A 20,161-nucleotide genomic window follows, 5' to 3' on the forward strand; every position below is an offset into this window, starting at 1 on the left:
TGCTTCTAAGAGTAAGAAGTCTTTGGTTTTGTAGAATAGTCTCAGGGAACACTGCCTCTCTTCAGTTTTCTCTGTCATTCCTTGTATTCCTCAGATTGGTTAACAGATTTTTCAAACGTCATCTTTCAGAGTACTCCTAGAAGATGTGAACTCTGACTTGTCACCTCCCTGGCCTTGGTCAAATGACTCTTACGTGTTCTTCAGTGAGACTTTCTCCAGATGTGACCCCAGAGCTTTCAAATCCTCATTTTAAAACCATTTTCAGAATATTTTCTTTCCCACTTTTTCTCCTACCAGATACATCTTTCTCACTGGGACTATACAGAAAGTAGAACTGGGATGATGGAGGTTTGTGTCACTATTCTCACTCAAAGACATGCCAAAGCAAATGTTTCAAGCTTTAGAGGAAAGAAAACAAACAAAAAACTTCCTGCTTGAGACTGACAAAAAACGAACCTTATCCACATGACCTCTTTATTTGAAACTAACCTAAAATGGGTTAAACAGCAATGAATGTACAGGGAGTGCAATGCTTCACAAAAGAAGAAGGAAGTCTGTCCTTCAGTGACCCATGGGTAGAGGCAAGAGAAGAACCTGATGACCCTTACTAGGGTGTCAGTCAAGTACACTGAGCACATATGCTCTCAGAGTGAAATACATCTGTGCAGAAGACTTAAACCAACACCAGATTATCCAGCGTAAGATGGGCTGATTCACAGAGAATAGTATTACCTATGCCAGTCTTCCAAAGGCTGGGGGCAGCTAAAGGCACATCTATGTTCATGTCACACTGTGCCTTTAAGATACAATTGTTGGCTGCTCGGCAGGCAAGTCCAAAACACTTGGCTGTTGGGTTTCACAGGCTGTCACAGCAATTGTGGGGTTTGGTCAAGGGCTCCTCATCAGGCACAGCCTGATGGCAAGGTCACGGCACAAGAGGCAGGTGACCCAATGGATTCATCCTATGAGCTGGATCTGGTCTGCAGAACATCACTTCGACCACTTCCTGCTGAAAGCAGCAGGCAGTCAACCACAGGCAGAAGCCCCATGTAAAAATACTGAGATGCCAGTGTCAGCTAGGCAGGGTACTGTTATGATTATTTATTGCTTTCAGGCTGTGTCTTGAGGAGCTACCACATACTGCATGATAGCAATATGCCATATCATGAACCTTCAAACTGATTAACTTGGCTGTTTGTTGCTGACTGCTTAAGTTTCACCTTTAGGTGATTTGTAAGATTTCTAATAAGAAAGACAAGTAAATTTAAGCTTACTTCTATTCAGCAGATTAAGAAGTTTATTTTGTATTTCTTCTCTGTACCAGTCAACCCTTTCTACAACAATTCCTCTGTGTTTTTAAATGGTAGTTTTTAACATCACAGAAATCAGTACTGGCAACTGAAATCTTTCTCTTAAATACTTACTTCATATGAAAACACCTTATCTATTTTCTCTTTCTGAGGAAAAACTGACCAGCCTAGGAGAGGAAATGAGTTTCGTTCCATCCTTGGCTCAAAGTGGTGATTATTTTTTTGAAATATGTGATCAGATCGACCTTCATTTTTTTAATGACACTAAAAATACTGTTGTTTCCTTGACTACTTGAGACGTAAGATAAAAAAAACAAGGACCTGTTCCTGTAAATGCTAACAAGTTACTGCTCACAACTGTGACTTGTCTGAAAGCACAAATCTTCCAAAAAACAAATTCTACTACTTTAACCTGTAGTAAAGCAGTACCACTGAAATAGAGACCTTCCAAATAGTATCTTTTAAAAAGGCAAAGTGTTTCTAATTTTCCTTACTGAAAATCTAATAATGCACTTTTATCACTCTTTTAAGTCAATGATAGACACTGGTAATCAGCATACAGTGTGGTCTAAGGAATCTGAGTGTTTTGATTGCTGAACTCATTACTGAAATGACTGGTCTTTATAAATTAGCAGTTCTGGCCTCACAATAATTCAAGACCACCCACACAAAGATAAAACAAAAATCCCAAAATGATTTGAGACTGGACTAGTTAGCGCTGACAAATCCAGGATATTCACAGGTAAGATGCACAACATAAATAAGGAAGAAAGGAATGCACTGAAATGCCGGTACCAGAAACTGTCTCATGGCTCAAAATAAGGAGAAAGATAACAGGGAGCCTATTCTACCTTTTATGCTATTTGCGGGCATAAAAACAAGTAGACAAGCAGGCACTTTCAGTACCTATTTGTTTGACTCAAAGGGACTCCGCTGACCAAGCTGTATGTGTAAAGCACCTTGGGCATACGTGCATTGTATGTATGGACTCTAAGGAAAAAAAACATGACACATCAGACATCAAAACCATCCTAATTGCTCCCTGAAGCCTTGCCATGTCATAGAAATTAAGGCATTTTGATATTTACATTCCAGGTTTGACATTACTATTAATGTCCGAAGTATAAACATTTTTTTGCTTGTTAGCCATAACTTTCCCTCTCATATCATACTATATTTCATAATCATGCTTTAGAATTATTTTTATGGGTTCAATTTAAACAATGAAAAGCTGTCTTTAGTGTCTCTGTATTTGCACATTACACATTTGGAAATAGAGGTTTGTCTGAAGTATATTTTCCTCTTTCCAATTACAGGTTTTTCCAACTCCTAAAAGGTAAAAAGTAGAAAAACTATTACCGGATACACAGATGCAACATTTTGTGATTATTTGATAAAAAAACATTGCAGTTTACAACTGACAATCATGAAACCATAGGATTTTGGTAGCTTACATTATGCCAAAGTAGTTGTTACAAAATAATCGCTTTTTATGCAATCAGTAGCAAAATAATTTTTTTAAAATGCTAGGTAGTAAAAGAAACTGAAAGCAAATGTCATATTCCACAAGTTGAAGCATCAGAAGGAAATACCCAATATATAGCAACAGCCTTCAGAAAGAGGCCATTTGACACTTAGGATAGATCCAATGGAATTAATTATTGTGTGCTGAATTTAATTAGAAGAGCACTGTGCACTGCTGAAAGGACATTACAAAATTCACCTGTACAACAGAACAGTGATTAGATGTGGCTCGTTTCCATTCATAGCTCTGCATGAAAAAAACTTTCCTCTGGCTTACACTTCATTGAAGATAGTACAATGCTATTTTTGTTTACTTTTCTTAATCTCAAGTGCCTTGGTAGGGCACTTATTTCATCACATTCCAATCCAAACATGAACCCCGGGTATTCATATAAGAAAAGTATGGGAAAAAATGTAATGTTTAGCCAGTCCATATCCCTTCTTTCAAAAATTCACTATTATAAAAGAAGACAAAACAAAACCAGGAAAACTACCATCCACCACAATCATTCTTAGAAGCAAAAGAAAATCACAAACAAAAATTGACTTTGCCTCCATCCTTGTTTCACAATTTTTTCCCCAGAGAATGGTAACATATCAGTAATAAGAAAACTATTTTTTCCTTAAGTAGTGAAAATGCTATGATCTGTATAGATTTAAGAGAAGAAAGAACAATGATTTTTAAGTCCTTAGAAGTGACTAAGAAGTCATGAATGCTGGTTTTTTGACCAAGAGCATTTAAAGCATACTTATAATTACTAAGTTCACTTACCAATGAAATACCATTAAAATATACTGTTTGCTGTATCGACACCAAATTCTCTAGTACAAGAAGTCTGAAATAAGAATTTTAAATAAGCCTTTTCGTAAGACTACTTGAAATTTCCTCATGCATTCCAAATATATTACTTATATGCCAACATTTAAACACTACTTCATGACTTAAGTTTCTTAGGAATTAGCACTTACCTTTTTTCTCATATTTAACATGTACATTTCAAGTAGCCTTCAGCCACCGACCAAGGTTACCATCCAACACACAGATAAAGCTTGTTTTCCAGTTCTAACTAATGGAAACAGTGCTAAAAAGTAGCGACAACAAATTCCCATGTGTTAAATTGATAGCTTTTTTTTTTTCGGGGGGTGGGGGGACGATGACGACGTCAGAGAGAAACAAGAGATGAACTGAAAAGTCTTGACAAAACGTTTTTACTCTAATTACGCTGAAGATCCTTATAATCAGGAACTTGTGACTTGATCTGCTTTTATTTATGTATCATGGTAAGGAAATGATTAACATTCATGATGTCACTGCTCGAATTTTCGGTAGCAGTTCAGAATAAAAGCATACCCAAAACATTTTCCAGATTCACTGTAGTTTACTGTGTATGTGTATTGCCACCTAGAGTCAAGGTTGTAACTGTAGGCATGGAAATAATTAAGCCAGCCCAAGCATACTAGCTATTTTGAAATGCTTCTTTGAACGTAAGCTTTGCTATACCAAACAATGAGTCCGTGCAGTCTAACAGCTCTTATTGCAGCTGTCATCAGATGCTTTCACAAAAATAAACATGAATTCCCCACAACCAATCTGCCATAACCAGAACTAGCTGCTAAATGCCAGACAGTAATTATCTTTGATGCCACCTGGAAACATACATTTGCACACTCCTATTTTCTACATGAAGGATCCTGTGGACTTTTCAACTACCCATATACACAGGCATGTACTTTTTTAATTAATATCCATTAAATTTTTGGCCTTGCCAACAGGAAGAAGCATCAAGCAGTAACTGTCAAAACAGTGAGAAACATAATAAATTTACTGTTGATCACTACATGCAAATTATTGTAAATGTTGCTTTGTTGAAGGTGAAGCCAATGCTGACAATATTACTTCATGTCATTGCTCTGCTGGCCAACTATGCCTGCACTCATTTGCTGTGCTACTTCTTCCATCATCACCTGTCCTCCATTCCCCACTTTCTTTTTTTTTTTCTTTCTTTCTGCCACAGTCTACTTACCCAAGACATGGTCATTAATGCTGCCTGTTTTTCATAGTAGTTCTTTACTTTCCTGATTTGAACTGAGCTTTTAAGTTTCTCCTGGAGGTTTATCTGTCTTGGGAACCATAAATATAGTGTAGGCCTTCAATAAACACAAATCAGACCATATAGACAGGCCTTCAGTTTAGAACAAGACAGAAAATTTACAAAGGCAGACATACTGGTAATACTATTTTGCTGTTTAAATCTGCTATGAAACATATTTAACTCCAACATTTCGCCTCTCATTAGTATGCCCATACCCTTACTGTGCTACTTCCAGATGCAACACCCATGTCAACCTGGGTAGTATTCTAGATGATCTCTGAGGTTACACTGTACATCTTCTTACTCTTGTGACAGCGGTTCTTCCTTTTAGAGAGGAACATTTTAGAGAAAAGCAAACTTCCAATTACCTACACAGAATATAAACAATTTTTTCTGAAATTTTAAGAACATAACAAATGAAGATCGTCAGTTGGTAGGTATTATGCTCCTCCTGAGTTGTCTCAGAATTTGTGCCAACATTTCTATTTCAGAAGAACATTTTCTTCTCACTGGATATGAATGCACATGCAAGTTAAAACATCTTAAATTTACTTACAGTTTATGTACAGTGCTTAAACAAGAGGCCTGTAGAAAAATGGAGTCAGAATGGTAGCCCACAGTGACACATGGTATCTGGAGACATCAGACACTGAGCAACGACATATCTTGATCACAGCTTTTGACAGCTCTAACGCAAAGTTTGTGTAATCTATCATTACACCCCCTTAACTTGCCCAGCCTTTTCTTTAACCCAAACTCTCAGGCTCATTTCAGTAAGTTCTCCAAGGCTTTTAAATTTGCCTCTATTTGCAAACAGATGAATGGAAAAAATTAATCAGCTGAAAGTAGCCATAACATTCCAGCCCATAACCCAGAGGGAACAAGGTAAGAGGAAAGTGCTTGCCTACAGCATAATTGCAAATAAACATACGGCCTCCAACACAGTGCAAGCTTAATCTGTTTTAAAGGGCTTATTTATTTTGTTATGGAATAGTTCAAATATATATTTTAAAGACAATAAAAAAAATCTCTTCTGTCCTGTGAATATAGTGGAGAGACAGATTTTAATGCTAAAATGCAGTCTATTGCTAGGACATACCTACTGTGTGTAAAGTTCCAAGCAGATTTTAAGTGACTAAAGTATGTCTACAAAGATACTAGCTAATAACGCAAAATGTTGGATCTGAGAATACTAGATGATGTGAAATATTATAAAAACCACAAATGCAAAACCACAGGAACGCATATATTACCTAAGGTAAAAAAATCCAAAAACCAAAAAAACAAACACCTCAACAAATTAATAAATGCTTCCTCACTAACTTATTTTGGTTACAGTAAACATGAAATAGCAGTTGCATTCTTGCCAAAAAATGAGGTTTTTAAAAACATTTTTAAAGTACCTCCTAAAACAAGTTGATGTATTTGGACTTAAGAAATATAATTAAAAATGCGAGAGAAAAATAAATATTGTTTAAATATGTATCCAGCTAATCTTACAGCAGGTAGAAGCATACCCAAATGAGCACTATCAAATGCTTTAGTCACTTAAGCCACCTCCTTTCTTCTGCGGGTACTAAGAGACCCTAACAATCTAAATGAATAAGCGGTGAACAAATACAGATAACCCATAGCACAAATACTGAAAAAAAAGTTTTCAGATGTTTACTACGAAGGCTGACAAGCTGACTATTTTAAGCAAACAGACCTAATAAAATGACGAAGTTATAGAAGCAACAAACTTAAGAAATGGTCAGGAACTTCACACAGTAATAGTCCCAAAGTTTTCAAATACACATAGGGAAAACTTCATTGTCCTTTAGTAAATACATTGTTTTTTAAAAAAATTTAAAAATCCACAAGCTGCCTTCTTCAATGATGACTGCAGCAAAAATACAGTGTTTGCTGTCCTTAAAGGCAAATCACATTCGCAAAGTCTGACAGTCCACCCATACAACTTCAGTCATACAACTTCATTATTTTTAATTGTACTTCAACTGGTAAATAAATTACAAAAGACAAGCATTAAGTCTGTATTTCACATTAAAAAAACCCTAATTCCATGAACTTCTCCAAAATTTTTTTTCCAAGATCTACAGTCTCTGCAAAAACTACACCTCAGTCAGTTAAGTTTGAAAAAGTGTATGTGCAATTTTATATTGCATTAACTCTTCTTCACATATCTGCACACACCTGCCATTTCGATGTTATTGATTCAGAGCTAATGTCACAAAGGATAAGAATAGCATTAATTTGAGAAGGGATGAAAAACCTGGAAGGTGGCTGCCCACTGCTTTGGGTAACGTGAAAAGGACAAGGTAAAAAAACTTTTTCACATGGAGAATGGGAAAAACTTTCAGAACAGTGGCAGCTTACAGAATAAAAGATCCCCTTTTCCTTCCCTCTCGCTGCCACACTTGTTTGTGATTTGCATAGAAAAGGGCATGTTTTGTCTGGTTTTGGTAGGCTCTTATTTTTCGGTGTAGCTATTACATGGGAAGAAACACACTAAAAATCACTACAGTCCATGTACCTTATGATAAATTCACAAGCTACGTATTTTACTTTCAGGTACCACAGCTACCTCTTTTTTTTCACAACAGGCAAAATTATTTTCTGTTTCCTCTTGACTTGTAACATATCCACCTGTTTCTTTTAATTGCATCCCAAAGTTCTAATTTTCCCATCCACTTAGACAACTCAGACTTGCTTTTGCAGGCTGACATAACACTATTTCTTCAAGAAGGCAGAAGCACGCTTATTTTTCTCACAAGTAAAAAAACCTGAATCCAAATGGAAGGAAGTTTCCTGCGAGCAGATGTACAACTATGAAACAATTGATCACGTCTCCATTTCAGTCTCCATGGTATCAGTCCTTGAAGGAGTTTTAGCTTCTGGCGGAGTTTCTCCATCTAGGTTCTGAATATCAGACAAATCAATAGTAGGCAGTGGTGCTCTCCAATACAGGAAGGAGTTATACTGACAGAATTCTTCTTGCTTTGAAAAGAGACAAATAAACAAAACATTAATGTGTATCCCAGCAGTACAAAATAATAAAAAGAAACTTTTATCAAAGAAACTGAAACAACGAAGAGTTACTCAGCTCTTCCATATTAACAGTTCTTACGATTTTATACAGGAAAAATATGAACTATTTCTAAGGAAAACACCATAGAAAATCTCAACTAAATAATTTTTTTTTTGTCTTTTCAAATATTCTTGTAAAGAACTACTGTACAACCTCTGGAAAATACTTCCATAACTCCATCAACTTCTTCAACTTGCAATCTGTGCACAGAACAACACTGTAAAACTTGTGCAATTATTGGGCTTTGCACACAGTAACTGTTCACTGCTTTTTCTTCTCACAATGGTATGAAAATTTCATGCACATTTAGAAGCTGGTATTCAGAAGAATGTATTTAGCTACTTTACATCAACTAAGAGGATGATACTTGCAGGAAAAGCAAAGCATTGGGTAGTGTTTCCACCATATTTTGTTTCTTCTTTTCTGTATCTACTTTTTACACTCAAGTATATATGAGAAAAATTAAGATCTCTTCTAGGGGCAGGGAGGGCACAATCTAAGAACTGGTAAGTAGTACCAGAAAAACCTTGAAGGAACACGTGCTTATCTACTACCTCAGTATGGCACCACATTTTACTTTTTTTTAAATCTCTGCTAGAAAACACCCTGTTTATAACCATGTTGTGGTTATAAACAGTGGACAATCCATGCATGTTTCTATGGACATGATACACGTAAGAAGAGAAATTCTCAAGTCATTCCTCAGGTCTTGAGCATGTACTTTCTTCTGCTATGTAAAAACACTGAATGCTGCCACAAACCCAAAACAATACATTTCCATCTAATACTGCTTTGTATTTTTCCTAATATACAATCAGAATTTTTACTTTAATATCTCAGCTGTAATGGGTGTTAAACAGAAGTATTTTTAACAAATGAACTGGCATAAGTGTTTTGGTATAGCTCTTGAAAAATTTCATGCTTTGTCTGCTGGCTCTGCCACAAAATAAAAAAATGTAATGTTCAAAAAATCACAAGTTTTGTCCCTAAACCCTCTCAGATACTAGAAAAATGATGCTTCCCCAACTCCCCAAAGGAGAGAAGTACGTAAATTCACCGTGCTCTCCATTTAAAGAATACTTTTTACTATTTGTTACCACACAAACCTCTTGTGAGCTACCATTTGTTCTACTAGGTAACCTGTTTTAACTACAAAACGCCTGCATTATCCAAGACCTGTAATAATTAAGAGAGGTGTGAAAGGTGCAGACGTTTCATAGCCGCAAGATGGCTGCACGTCTGTCGAGTACTACCAACGTGAATTTGCTCACTGGGAAAATACTGTCTTTAGGGAAAAATAAAGAACCAAAGTTCCTATTCATGGGAATCAAAACTAAAACCAATTAAATAATACAGTGCCACAGGAAGAGAAAGATTGGTTATATGGAAACTGAAGAAAGCCAGACTATAAGCAGTTGCACACATTTGCATAAATATTCTGTGAACTTAAATTTTTGTACCGCACAGCATTAACAACAAACAACAAAGTGCAAAAGGGAATATCTTCCAGTGCATATTCCAACCTAGGCAGCATCATTAACACAGAACTGTGCAGGACAGGTGGCTAACAAGTTCTTTGAGAAAAATCTCCAGCAACGGAGTTGCAGAAACTGTCAGCTACCCTTACAAATTCTCCCCATGTTTAATTTGAACTCCCCTTATATTTTAGTAAACTACTGCTCACACTGTGAGAGCTAAGTACTTAAAAGTCAGAACACCCTTGTGCTAAGTGGTTTGTACGCACAGAGTAAATGACAGCATTCTTCTTTCAAAGAGATAACCTAAAACTTCATAACCACAAAAATCTACATACTCTTTATTTTGGACTTGGACTGCATGCAAGACTAATCTCAAGAGCATTCAAGCACCCATAGCAGCAGTATTTCAGTTTATTGCTATCTCCCAGAAGGATTCAGTGAAAATGAGCAAACCCAAAAAACACAAGACAGGTGCAAACACTAAACATTCATACATAAAATGAAAATAAAATATCAAATATTCACAGTCACCTAAATCTCTTTCAACATAGCTTTTGAGAAGAAATTCTAGCAAGGTGGGTAACATGCAGCAAGCTCAGAGATACAAAAGCTCAGTTTCTATGGATGAAGTTGTTCAATTTTTAAGGAGTTAATTTTCCAACCCCAGTTGCAAAGGTGTGCTTGCAAATAAATAATATTTCTTCTCTGTCCCACTGTAATATAATTGGAATTGCTTGTAACTTTAAGAAAACCAGTGTGAAATTAACAGTATCGTGATCATGCTTATCACTATAATGAACTACACAAGCCATGAAAGAGCAAAGAATAATCCTAACCTACGGCTGTATTTTCAGAAAGGTGTAAAAATCAGAAATAACTTTGTGAAAGATTTAAAACATACAAATAGGACACACAGAAGGTGGAAGAAACACCTCTTGTCCACCATTAACCAAGCTTTATTTTAAAGCAAAAATATTTTTTATAAAACACTGTACTTAGGAAAACAACCCGTTAAAAATACAGTCCTAAAAAAATATTTTATATATAGAAATACATTTTACTGTGTGGAAATCCAGGGGGCTTATTGCCTTCCTACCACTGCTAAAGCTTACAAAATTATGCCTAATAACCCCAGGGATAAGTAAAGTATTCAGCATCTTATTTGTGATGGAGTAAACTGTTCTGTAGATGTTTGTTGAATTTGTTTAATTTGCTTTGATTCAGAAGACACTTGTTCTTTCTTCAAAAATGAAAAACATGCTTGTGTTTAACAGGCACAGCCTAAGGAGGATATATAATATCCACAGGACATCGATCTTTTTTCCTGTTTCTTTATGCCTTAATTCTATCATCCATCACAAAAAACCCCAACCAACCAACCAAGAAAACACCAAAAGGCAGAGCCTGACAAAAAAAGTCCACAGTTTTCTTTACAGATCATAGATGGGTGTTACACTATCAAAAGCCCCAACTTGTCAAAACCAGAGTCTAAAACGGGAGCCAAAAGTCCATCTGACCTGAATTGACTTTCTGCCACTTCCATATCACTGGATCACATATTTCAGTCATACTTAAAATGTCCAGGTGGGAGGAAAGGTGAGTTTACATATCCAGACAGGCGTGAAATTTGGCCTAACATTTTATTTTTGCAAAACTAAAACTTTCTTAGTACTGTATTTTGTTTTCTGGCCTATAATGTAAAATGTGGTCAAGGCCAGGGAGAAGAACGTACGTTGTTCAGTTAGGCAGAAATACCAGAAGTCAACTGTGCATTTCAATATATCCTGATCATTTAATAACTGATCCCGTCCCCTGACCACTGCCTTCCATAGACGTGTTGGTTAAAATACAGCTCTGGTATCGCTGTTAATTTGCCATCCTGAGCAAAAAGTTAAGAAAGTTGTCTGATATTGTAGTAAGCCTGACCCACAACCTCAAACAACAAGGATGTTATCAAAATAAAAATCCTCAAGCTTCCACCATACTTTTTGGATGCGGATGTGCCTGAAGATCGACTTAATTAAGGAGAACTCCAGACAGGCTGTTTCCCATCAGTTTATCAGTTTTTCTAGCGGCGGGTGAGGGTAGTGGGGGGTGGGGAACGCAAGCTAGAAATGTTACTCCTTTTGCTTCGGGAGAAGAAAAAAAAAAAAAAATCTTTATGAGGCCCACGACCGGGGAGGCACAGAAGAGGCTGCGGAGCACCCAGCGCTGTGCTGCTGGGCCGGGGGACTCCTCCCGCAGTTTTCGCGGGGCCGCCGGCCGCACGACCCGCCCGCCCCCCAGGTGACACCCGCGCGGGCCCCGGCGCAGCGGGCGGAGGCCGCGGCCCCACCGTAACGGCTCAGCTGCCACCAACACCGCCCACGATTTTCTCTCCCCGAGGCGACCGGCTCGGGCCCGCCCACGGCGGCACTACGGAATTCTCCCCGGGAGGCCTCCCGCCGCCTCAGACCCGCTCCGTTACCTCAGCGGCGGCGGCCCGCTCTTTACCCCGGTCACCGGCGCGCCCCTCCGCCGACCGCTGGTCCTGGGGCGCCGCGGGCCCGCCGCGCCGCCGCCGCCTGACCCCCGCGTCCCCCTGCTCCGCGCGGGGGCTGCTCCCCCGCAGCCCGGGCCGCTTGCCCGGCGGCGCCTCAGCCTCCTCCAGCTTCCGCTTCGAGGCGGCGGGGCCGGCGCCCGCCGCTTCGCCCCGGGGTCGCCGCTCGGGTGCGGCGGCGGGGGACGGCGGCTCGTGCAGGTGCCGCTTAACAGGCACGTGACACACCAACGGCTCCGCGCGCCGCTTGGCCATGAGGGGCCGGAACGGCGGCGCTCCGCGGAGCGCGCGTCCCGCGGCAGTGCGCGCACCGCCGCCGCGAAGGCCAGGGCGCATGCGCGCCTCCCTCGCCGCCAGGCCCGCTGCCGCCAGGGAGGGGGCGGGGCGCGCTGCTCGGCCCCGCCCAGCACCGAGGGGCGGCAGGCTCCGTGCTTACCGAGGGGCGAAGGAACCAGAGCAGAAAAAGGCGTCAAAAAGGAAACGTGACCGCGAAGTAACGGATAAAATCAAACACATGAGCAAGTCATACTGCAAACTTTAATATCCAGAAAAAATCAAGCCCATTACACACACACTGAAAATAAGGGGAAGTTCACACAGAGACACAAAACTTCCCATTCTTACCTCAGTAACTGATTTTAGAGTGTGCTACATATAAATAAAAATACAGGACACTTTACGTTTGTCAAAGTTACTACATATAAAGAAGTATTACACTGAAGATTATGCAGAATTCTATTTTACACCCAATACTACATACAGTTTAATAGTGACCTAAATTAAACGGCCTTGGCTTTGGCTGTAAACACCTTAAGCATTTCCTCCCCCCCCCATATACAACTGAGTAGAAGAACGTGATCACATTCAGTAATACACAGTTATTCCTGTGTGTAAGATTCATCACTTTTATTTTTAAGAAATCATAAACAGGACTGCAGGTAGAACACTACTAATTCATACAGCTTATTCACAAGATGATTCTGCTTCCAACTCTTAATGCAACTGTAAAATTTAAAAGGAGAACATTAGGGAAAACTGGCATTTTCTAGATTAGAAACAGAAGCGCATCACAATATACCTGACATAAGTAAATAAAAACATTTTCCAAAAACAGCACAAAAAAATGGCACTTGTGACAACATGGGGTGGCAAAGAATAAAACCACCAGAACAAAGGATATTGACATTCAATCAGAAGCCAGGAGTTCAACTTCCTGTTTGCAAAAAAACACCACATTTCAAGTGTAAGTACAGACTGGGTAGGAGGCAGAAATTGGGCAATATTACAGATACATATACTACTGAGCAACAGCATAATCAACATTTACCTAGCCTTGTCTTATTTCAAGGAGCTTGAAAATCAAGCAAAATACTAATCATATTCTATCTAAGGAAAAAAAAATGTAGCATGAAAGCAAAGAATCACACAGTCCTTCAAAAAACAAAGTAAATAGTACAAGGAAATTAAAGGAACAGGCTTTTTTATTTTTAGGTGTGCAAGGGCTTTTATTTTTAATCTACCTGTTGCAATAGCAGTGTTTCGGCTTTAAACACATTTTTCTTGGAGCAGGGTAGAACTCTGGCAGTTCATTTATGGAGCTAAATCTTAGTGGTGCACTTTCAGGAAGAAGAAAGTTCAAAGAAGATCAGTTTAAGCAAAGCTCTAATTGAAAACTTCAGTAGACAAGAAGCCTTTATTCTTAATAAGGATTCCGAGCAGAAAGGCGAACACTACTCAAACATACCCAGGTATGCTCCATCTTATGTGGTGTTGAAACTATTAAAAAAAAAAATTGTGTTTTCCTCCTTGCAGACTTTCAATTTAGGAACAAAGGCACAAATTTCTGGCCTTAATGGGAAAAATCCAAAAGCCAGTAATAGATCTATGAAAGAGATGCAATTAGGACATCACCATGAAAAAAGGGACAGAAATAATGAGAAACAAACAAGCTACTGCCCAGTGCCAGTATGACTAAATATGAAAATCCCCTTGATTCCTTATAATGTTTTTGTATTTTTAAGACATTTTTGTAAATGGATGATAATGGTACTTAATAACCAATATATTAAGGAAACAAAATGGCACCTAACTAACATGACACTTCCTGTCAGCACAGTAATTATTAACTTTTTCTCATGTACGTAACTTCTAAGTGACAGAATATTCAGCCTCTTCTATAGTATGATTTGTAGATTAAATATTCACCTAAGCCACATTAGGTTAAGTAACCAAAAAGTCACTAAGTCACAAGGGTAAAGTGCCTGAAGTTACAAGGAAGTTGTCTACCAGCTGGACTACATATGCTGACTCGGGTAGAGATGATTAGGTTACAGCACATACTATTTATGTGTAACTGTTGCACTACCTACACATGGCATGGAAAACTCAGCTATGTTATAAATTTTAAAAAACAGGAAAGAGCTCAAGGTATAATGACTTTCTGTTAATTATGTTTAACAAAAAATACTGCTTCACTGTTTTGGCTTAAGCAGTAAGTAGGTGACTCAATGTCTTTTGAGATAGCAAAGCATCTAATGTATTTCAGTTTCAACACTAAGACATTAATCAAAATTTGTGTTATTCCTGAACTGAGGTTAACATACTCTGCTTCTCTGTGACATGCTGCTTTTTCTTCACCCAGTACTTTGCTTTCACATAGTATTTCAAATTGCCTATAGGTTCTGTGTTTGATTGTTAACAGTGGTACAGTCAAAGATTATAATTTGTGTAATAATCTACTTCATATCATAGAATCACAGAATCATTCAGGTTGGAAAAGACCCTTGGGATCATCGAGTCCAACCATCAGCCCTACTCGACAAAGTTCTCCCCTACACCATATCCCCCAGCATCTCATCTAAACGACCCTTAAACACACCCAGGGATGGTGACTCCACCCCCTCCCTGGGCAGCCTATTCCACTGTCTGACCACTCTGTCTGTGAAAAATTTTTTCCTAATGTCCAGTCTGAACCTCCCCTGTTGCAGTTTAAAGCCATTCCCTCTTGTTCTGTCACTAATTACCTGTGAGAAGAGACCAGCACCAACCTCTCTACAATGTCCTTTCAGGTAGTTGTAGAGAGTGATGAGGTCTCCCCTCAGCCTTCTCCTCCTCAAACTAAACAGTCCCAGCTCCTTCAATCTCTCCTCATAGGATCTGTTCTCCAGGCCCTTCACCAGCTTCGTTGCCCTCCTCTGCACTCGCTCCAGCACCTCGATATCTCTCTCATATTGAGGTGCCTAAAACTGGACATCAGTTCCACAGAAAATGTTCTAACAGCTCTGATGGATATTTCATCTCACAAGAATAATTTTATCACTTTTGAACTGCTTCAGACTTCATAATTTAAGCATACATTTAGAAATACTTCTCTAAATGTGACACAGCTAGTAAAGTAAGCACCTCTATGCATTCCTAACATCAGAAAGTAGAAAAAAGAAAATTATTATAAATATATGAAAAACGAGGCAGCATATGTGGAGAATTAGCCTAGTTATGGCAAACATTAAATTTTATTCTCAAGAAAATGTTGTTGCTTTCATTTTTAATGCATTCCAAAGCACGAAGACAGTGTATGTGAACATTTCTTCCTCCATTTTCACAAGTATATTACAAATATGCATGACATAGTACATGCCTGGATAGCAATAGATATTAAGAAAATAGACACTATCTAAATCCTATTAGGAATAAGAAGGCACCACTGATTTGAGGTTGTGTCCTAACATCACCCAGTCCATTTCATTCTCATTCCTAGCTTTCAAGCCAACATTTTTTCCTGATTAACCTATTCAGACCGCTTCTATTCTGGTTTTCTCACCACAAACAACACGCATTCGTAGTAGTATTTCATCATGGAGAGTTCATTCACAGTGTAAGTTGACAGTACAGATTCTTTCTCCACCTGAAAAAAAAGCAGCAGTTTTCAAAACACCTCTTCTACAAGAACTATACAAAAGTTTCTCTTAAGAAATAAATTGCTATATACTTACTAGATTTCAAGGCCCATCTAAACACTTCTTAAAAAATGAGGAAAGCAAGTAATTTGCCACACACAAACATTTAATTCTCCTAGAAGTTATTAGTATATGCCATTATGTTGAACTAAAGTTAAGGTAAAGGTTTTTTTCAAAGCAGTTTGTCTGGTTTATACCAATACTACTCATTACAAACTACATCATCTTCTTACCTCTATATGAAATCCATATTGCAGTATAACATTTTTTATATCCTCGTAGCTTAATTCTATAGAAAGTTCATTTCCCAAGTTTTCAAAGTGGTAAAGGAGAGGACCTAGAGTAGAAAGATACAATGGAAATGGCTATCAAAAAGACAAAAATGTTTTAAAAATCAAAAGCACATACTGCAAGTACAAAGAATGCTTATAACCAGACTCACATATTCAAATAGAGACAGAAGAACATATTTGTATCACTCAAATGTGATTTTTATAATGAATTTCAGAATCAGTGCAAAATGAAAACAAATTAGTTCAGCTGCTTATTCATCAATGAAGTCTCATTTCTTATCAGATTGTGTTTTCTTGATCTTAAAATTTCTTCAGCCTAGCATCACTGCTGTCTCTACAAGACAGAAGGAAGGACATGCTGTGGTCTACTCAGGAGCTCTGCTTGCATTCTGTGACTGGCCAGGACTGGTGGAGTGACTGATGGACCCATTTCTACTACACAGAATGTTAAACTCATGAGTTTTGTCTTCCATTCCTTCACTATGGAAGACTTAAATTTTCATTATCTTTTGAGCCAAGTCACACATAAATCTCATTCCCAAAACTTCTGTTTAGAAGCACAGTACAAATTAGACAGCAGATTAAGACAAAAATGCAAGGATGCATTTACACACAGAACAAGTTTTCCTAGAAAAATAGCAAAAAAAGAATACAGGACACAGTATTTGTCAAGTAAGAAATGTTTGCTGCATGAATGCAAAACCTCCACTGGGAAGATTTACTTCTCTATTTAAAAATCTCATGGTGTTGACTTGATTGTAAACATCTAAACATATTCTGAACACATCTGAGAATTTCCAAGCCCTAGATCTTTCTAGCTCTACAGAGTTCACAGCACAGACACATTCATCCCCACAACTCTTTTGTGGGGATGTGATCAAGCATAAGTTAGGGCTAGAAGGAAGAGAGGTTGGTCACACTTGCCTACATTTATCCATATTCCTCCAGGCTTTAGTATTTTCCATATAGTATCAATGTAATCAATAACATTATGTGCTGTATCTATGAAAAAGCAAGTTGCTATGCAGTCCCATGTATCTGGATAAAAAGAGCAAAGTATACAGAGATTAGTTTCAATGTTTCTACCCCTGTAAAAGTTCATCATTTAACCCCAGTATTCATTTATACACTCAGCATTACCTTCAACTAACAACAGTTGAAGGCTCTTTGATTTCCTTTACAAGTAAATAAAATATTTTGGTTTAGATCAACAACAGTTCAGTTTGGGTTCTTGTAACCTATACATATGTGTGTGTGTATATAACATACAAACTCTAAAATATTATACATATTTATGCATTTTACAAATTTATTCACACACATTATGTGAAATGATGTATTTATAGCATATATTGTAAAATGTAAATATAACTTTATATAAGCAAAGGCCCAAGTGTGCTATAACTCACCTGTCCTATGAACTTCATTACCATAACTGTTAAAAATACAACTGCAAAAACACCCAGTGATTTTGGACCTCTCTAGTTAATATCTAGAACAATACAAGCCTGTACAACTAAAGCGTACTTTCATAAATCACATTTTATTCAGTATCTGAATATTCCTCTAGCTGTTTTTTAGTAGTTAATTTAACAAGCAGGATCCTTCAAAGTCTACCTTTTAAAGCATGAGTCTCCCTGTTTTTCTCTACACATGTATCCTTGAAATTGCAAAAGTTTTAAGTTCTGTAAACAAAAAAATTAAAACTCTCAATTTATGCCAGTATCAGATGTTCTAATCTAAGACAGAACCTTCAGAAAATTAACCAACTATAAGGAAGGCTCCTGCAAGACAGTATCTGGAAGTCTAGCTGCACAATAAAGGTCAGATCAACAACTGTATAACCCTGGTGAAAAATGGCTATGGGTCTAATAGGGACAGAAAGGTGGAAACAGAAAGTAGATGTTTGAGGTGATAATCCAATACTGTGTAAGGAAAAAGCAGTGACTTCTAAATAGGTATACATTAGAATATTAGACTACATATAAAAGAAGTGCGTAAATGCTACCTTGATCAAATCCTAAATATGTAATTGGTAGAGTAGGCACTAAATAAAATAATCTTCTGCAGGTTAATTCAACATTAGGTTAGTCATAAAACATTACTTTATTGCTGCAATGAGGACAGCACAACTAACCTGGTATCACAAGAAAAAATAAGGTTATTTGTACTGTCAGAAGTCTCCGTCTTTAATAATTATCATCCCCATAATGTTTCTCTGAAATATTTGCTATGGACAGTCAATGAGTATGTATTTTTTTTCCATTTATAATTTACTACTACTGAAACAGTTTGCTTTGCTTTTACAACACAAAATGAATCAACAAAAAATACTCATATTTCTACTTTTTACACTAGAGAAGTGACTAGTTACATTGTTCCTTTTGTAACATCACTTTTCTAAATCAACTAATCAACTAAACTTTTCTGTAAACTTACTATGTTGTCTTACTCTGAAAGAAACTACTGCAACAAAGACCTGTTAGCAAGAATGTGTCCATATTTTTTTACAACTAAAAAGAAAAGATGATTTGGCATAAGAAAATCTTGCTAGAGTTAGTACTTTTTCCTTAATGCTTGTAGACAAAGTTCCCTTCCATTTGTACTGATTATCTGTCCTGTAAGAAATACACTGAAGGTAGTTACATGGATAGCCTAGCAGTTTGCATTTACTCACTGCACTCGGAATAAATTTCTTGAAAATCCCCTGCTGTCATTGAGAAGTTTGAACCAGAAGGAAGACTGTGAGGATCAACATCAGGGAAATAAATTGGACGTATCTGATCAGCAGATCTTCTGTTATTGCTAAACTGATGAATCCAGGGGTAAAGCTTACATGAGTTAATTTCAGAGCATCTGCAAAATACAGAAATCACCACAGTTCAGTTTCAACTAATTGCTTATCTATTATCTAGAAATGGAGGAGTCAAAGACTTTCACCAACATTCATGTTTTATTGATAAAGTTCTTGCAAAAGCTACGTGTTTTCTAAAGGACTTTTATCTAGCTCGTAACACTGCAGACAGCCCATCAGTTTACGGATTGATCAAAAAACCAATTTTACTCTGACACACAAATTATCACCAGAAAATAACTGCCTTTTTTCATTCTAAAATTTTATTTTCCCACTTTTTACCATTTCCCCTGACTTACCTATCCACTGAAAAGAAAATGTGCAAGATTCCTTTGCAGGATTAATGAAATTTATGAATTAGTATATTCAGTAAAGCTAAGCCTTTCTGGATGATATTTTTCTATTAAAAAGAAAAATTAGTAACATTAGTTCCATGAATTTTATTGGAAACATTTGTTCTCATTCTAGACTCTTCTGTCTTTTCTGAACCATAATCATAGAGATTTTGAAGCACAGCAGAACAGAAACATTTTTCAGATGCTAACTGAAAGGCTGCTTTTACATTTCAGAAAATAAATAAATTCCATTTTGCAAAGGGTAGTAGTTTTGCACTAGATGTCATTTTAAGTTAGTAACATTTAGAGTGTTGCAATTATGCTAAGTAAACATGTCTTTAAAATTTGTGGATTGACATGACCAACTAAGTCAACTCTTATTTTAAAAGCTAATAAAATATAGCATTAAAGTATAAAAAGCAGCTTTATCCACATCCTGTAAAATCAGTTTGTAATTAAGAAGTGAAGCCATTTTATTTCAGGGACAAACGGAGGACTCATCTGTCCCATAAAACACGTATCATCAAACACTTCATAAACTGCAAGTAATCTATCAGGTTATAGAAAGTGCACTCTTTTGACTAGTGGATAGAGAACATCTATGGTAAAGTCTTTGAAATAACATTTTTTACCTCCTTCATGTCATATTTGTCTTTCATCAGTAAAAAAATAATACAAAAAAACCTGTAAT

The 20,161-nt window shown here is 37.4% G+C and overlaps 2 protein-coding genes across 5 annotated transcripts in view; both read right to left on the reverse strand.

The window, feature by feature from the left end:
• Window positions 1–5,883: 5,883 nt before the first annotated feature.
• CZH9orf40 (chromosome Z C9orf40 homolog) lies at window positions 5,884–12,498 on the reverse strand. The gene is made up of 2 exons (XM_074812554.1): window positions 11,961–12,498; window positions 5,884–7,924 (listed from the first exon to the last, which is right to left on the reverse strand). The coding sequence occupies exons 1-2, from the start codon at window positions 12,366–12,368 to the stop codon at window positions 7,769–7,771; spliced, it is 564 nt and encodes a 187-aa protein (XP_074668655.1). The 5' UTR covers window positions 12,369–12,498; the 3' UTR covers window positions 5,884–7,768.
• Window positions 12,499–12,552: 54 nt separating this feature from the next.
• Window positions 12,553–20,161, reverse strand: part of CARNMT1 (carnosine N-methyltransferase 1) — a 36,216-nt gene continuing 28,607 nt past the window's right edge. For 3 of the 4 annotated variants that reach the window (XM_074812544.1, XM_074812542.1, XM_074812543.1), the window contains exons 5-8: window positions 18,959–19,137; window positions 17,206–17,319; window positions 16,222–16,325; window positions 12,553–15,936 (exon numbers count right to left, since the gene is read on the reverse strand). In XM_074812544.1, the coding sequence (XP_074668645.1) occupies window positions 15,835–15,936; window positions 16,222–16,325; window positions 17,206–17,319; window positions 18,959–19,137 (499 nt within the window). In that variant the 3' untranslated portion in view covers window positions 12,553–15,834. The remainder of the gene's footprint in view (window positions 15,937–16,221; window positions 16,326–17,205; window positions 17,320–18,958; window positions 19,138–20,161) is intronic. The other variant, XR_012621645.1, reaches the window with a different exon arrangement.

The sequence above is a fragment of the Strix aluco genome, chromosome Z (assembly GCF_031877795.1).
Source record: "Strix aluco isolate bStrAlu1 chromosome Z, bStrAlu1.hap1, whole genome shotgun sequence".
NCBI lineage: Eukaryota > Metazoa > Chordata > Aves > Strigiformes > Strigidae > Strix > Strix aluco.

Excerpts from the sequence above, each read along its gene's own strand:
- CZH9orf40 (XM_074812554.1), bottom strand. The coding sequence starts at position 12,368 with ATGCGCCCTGGCCTTCGCGGCGGCGGTGCGCGCACTGCCGCGGGACGC. Across the intron at positions 7,925-11,960 it reads AGCGGGCCGCCGCCGCTGAG|CAAGAAGAATTCTGTCAGTA; the intron begins GTAACGGAGCGG and ends CTCTTTTCAAAG.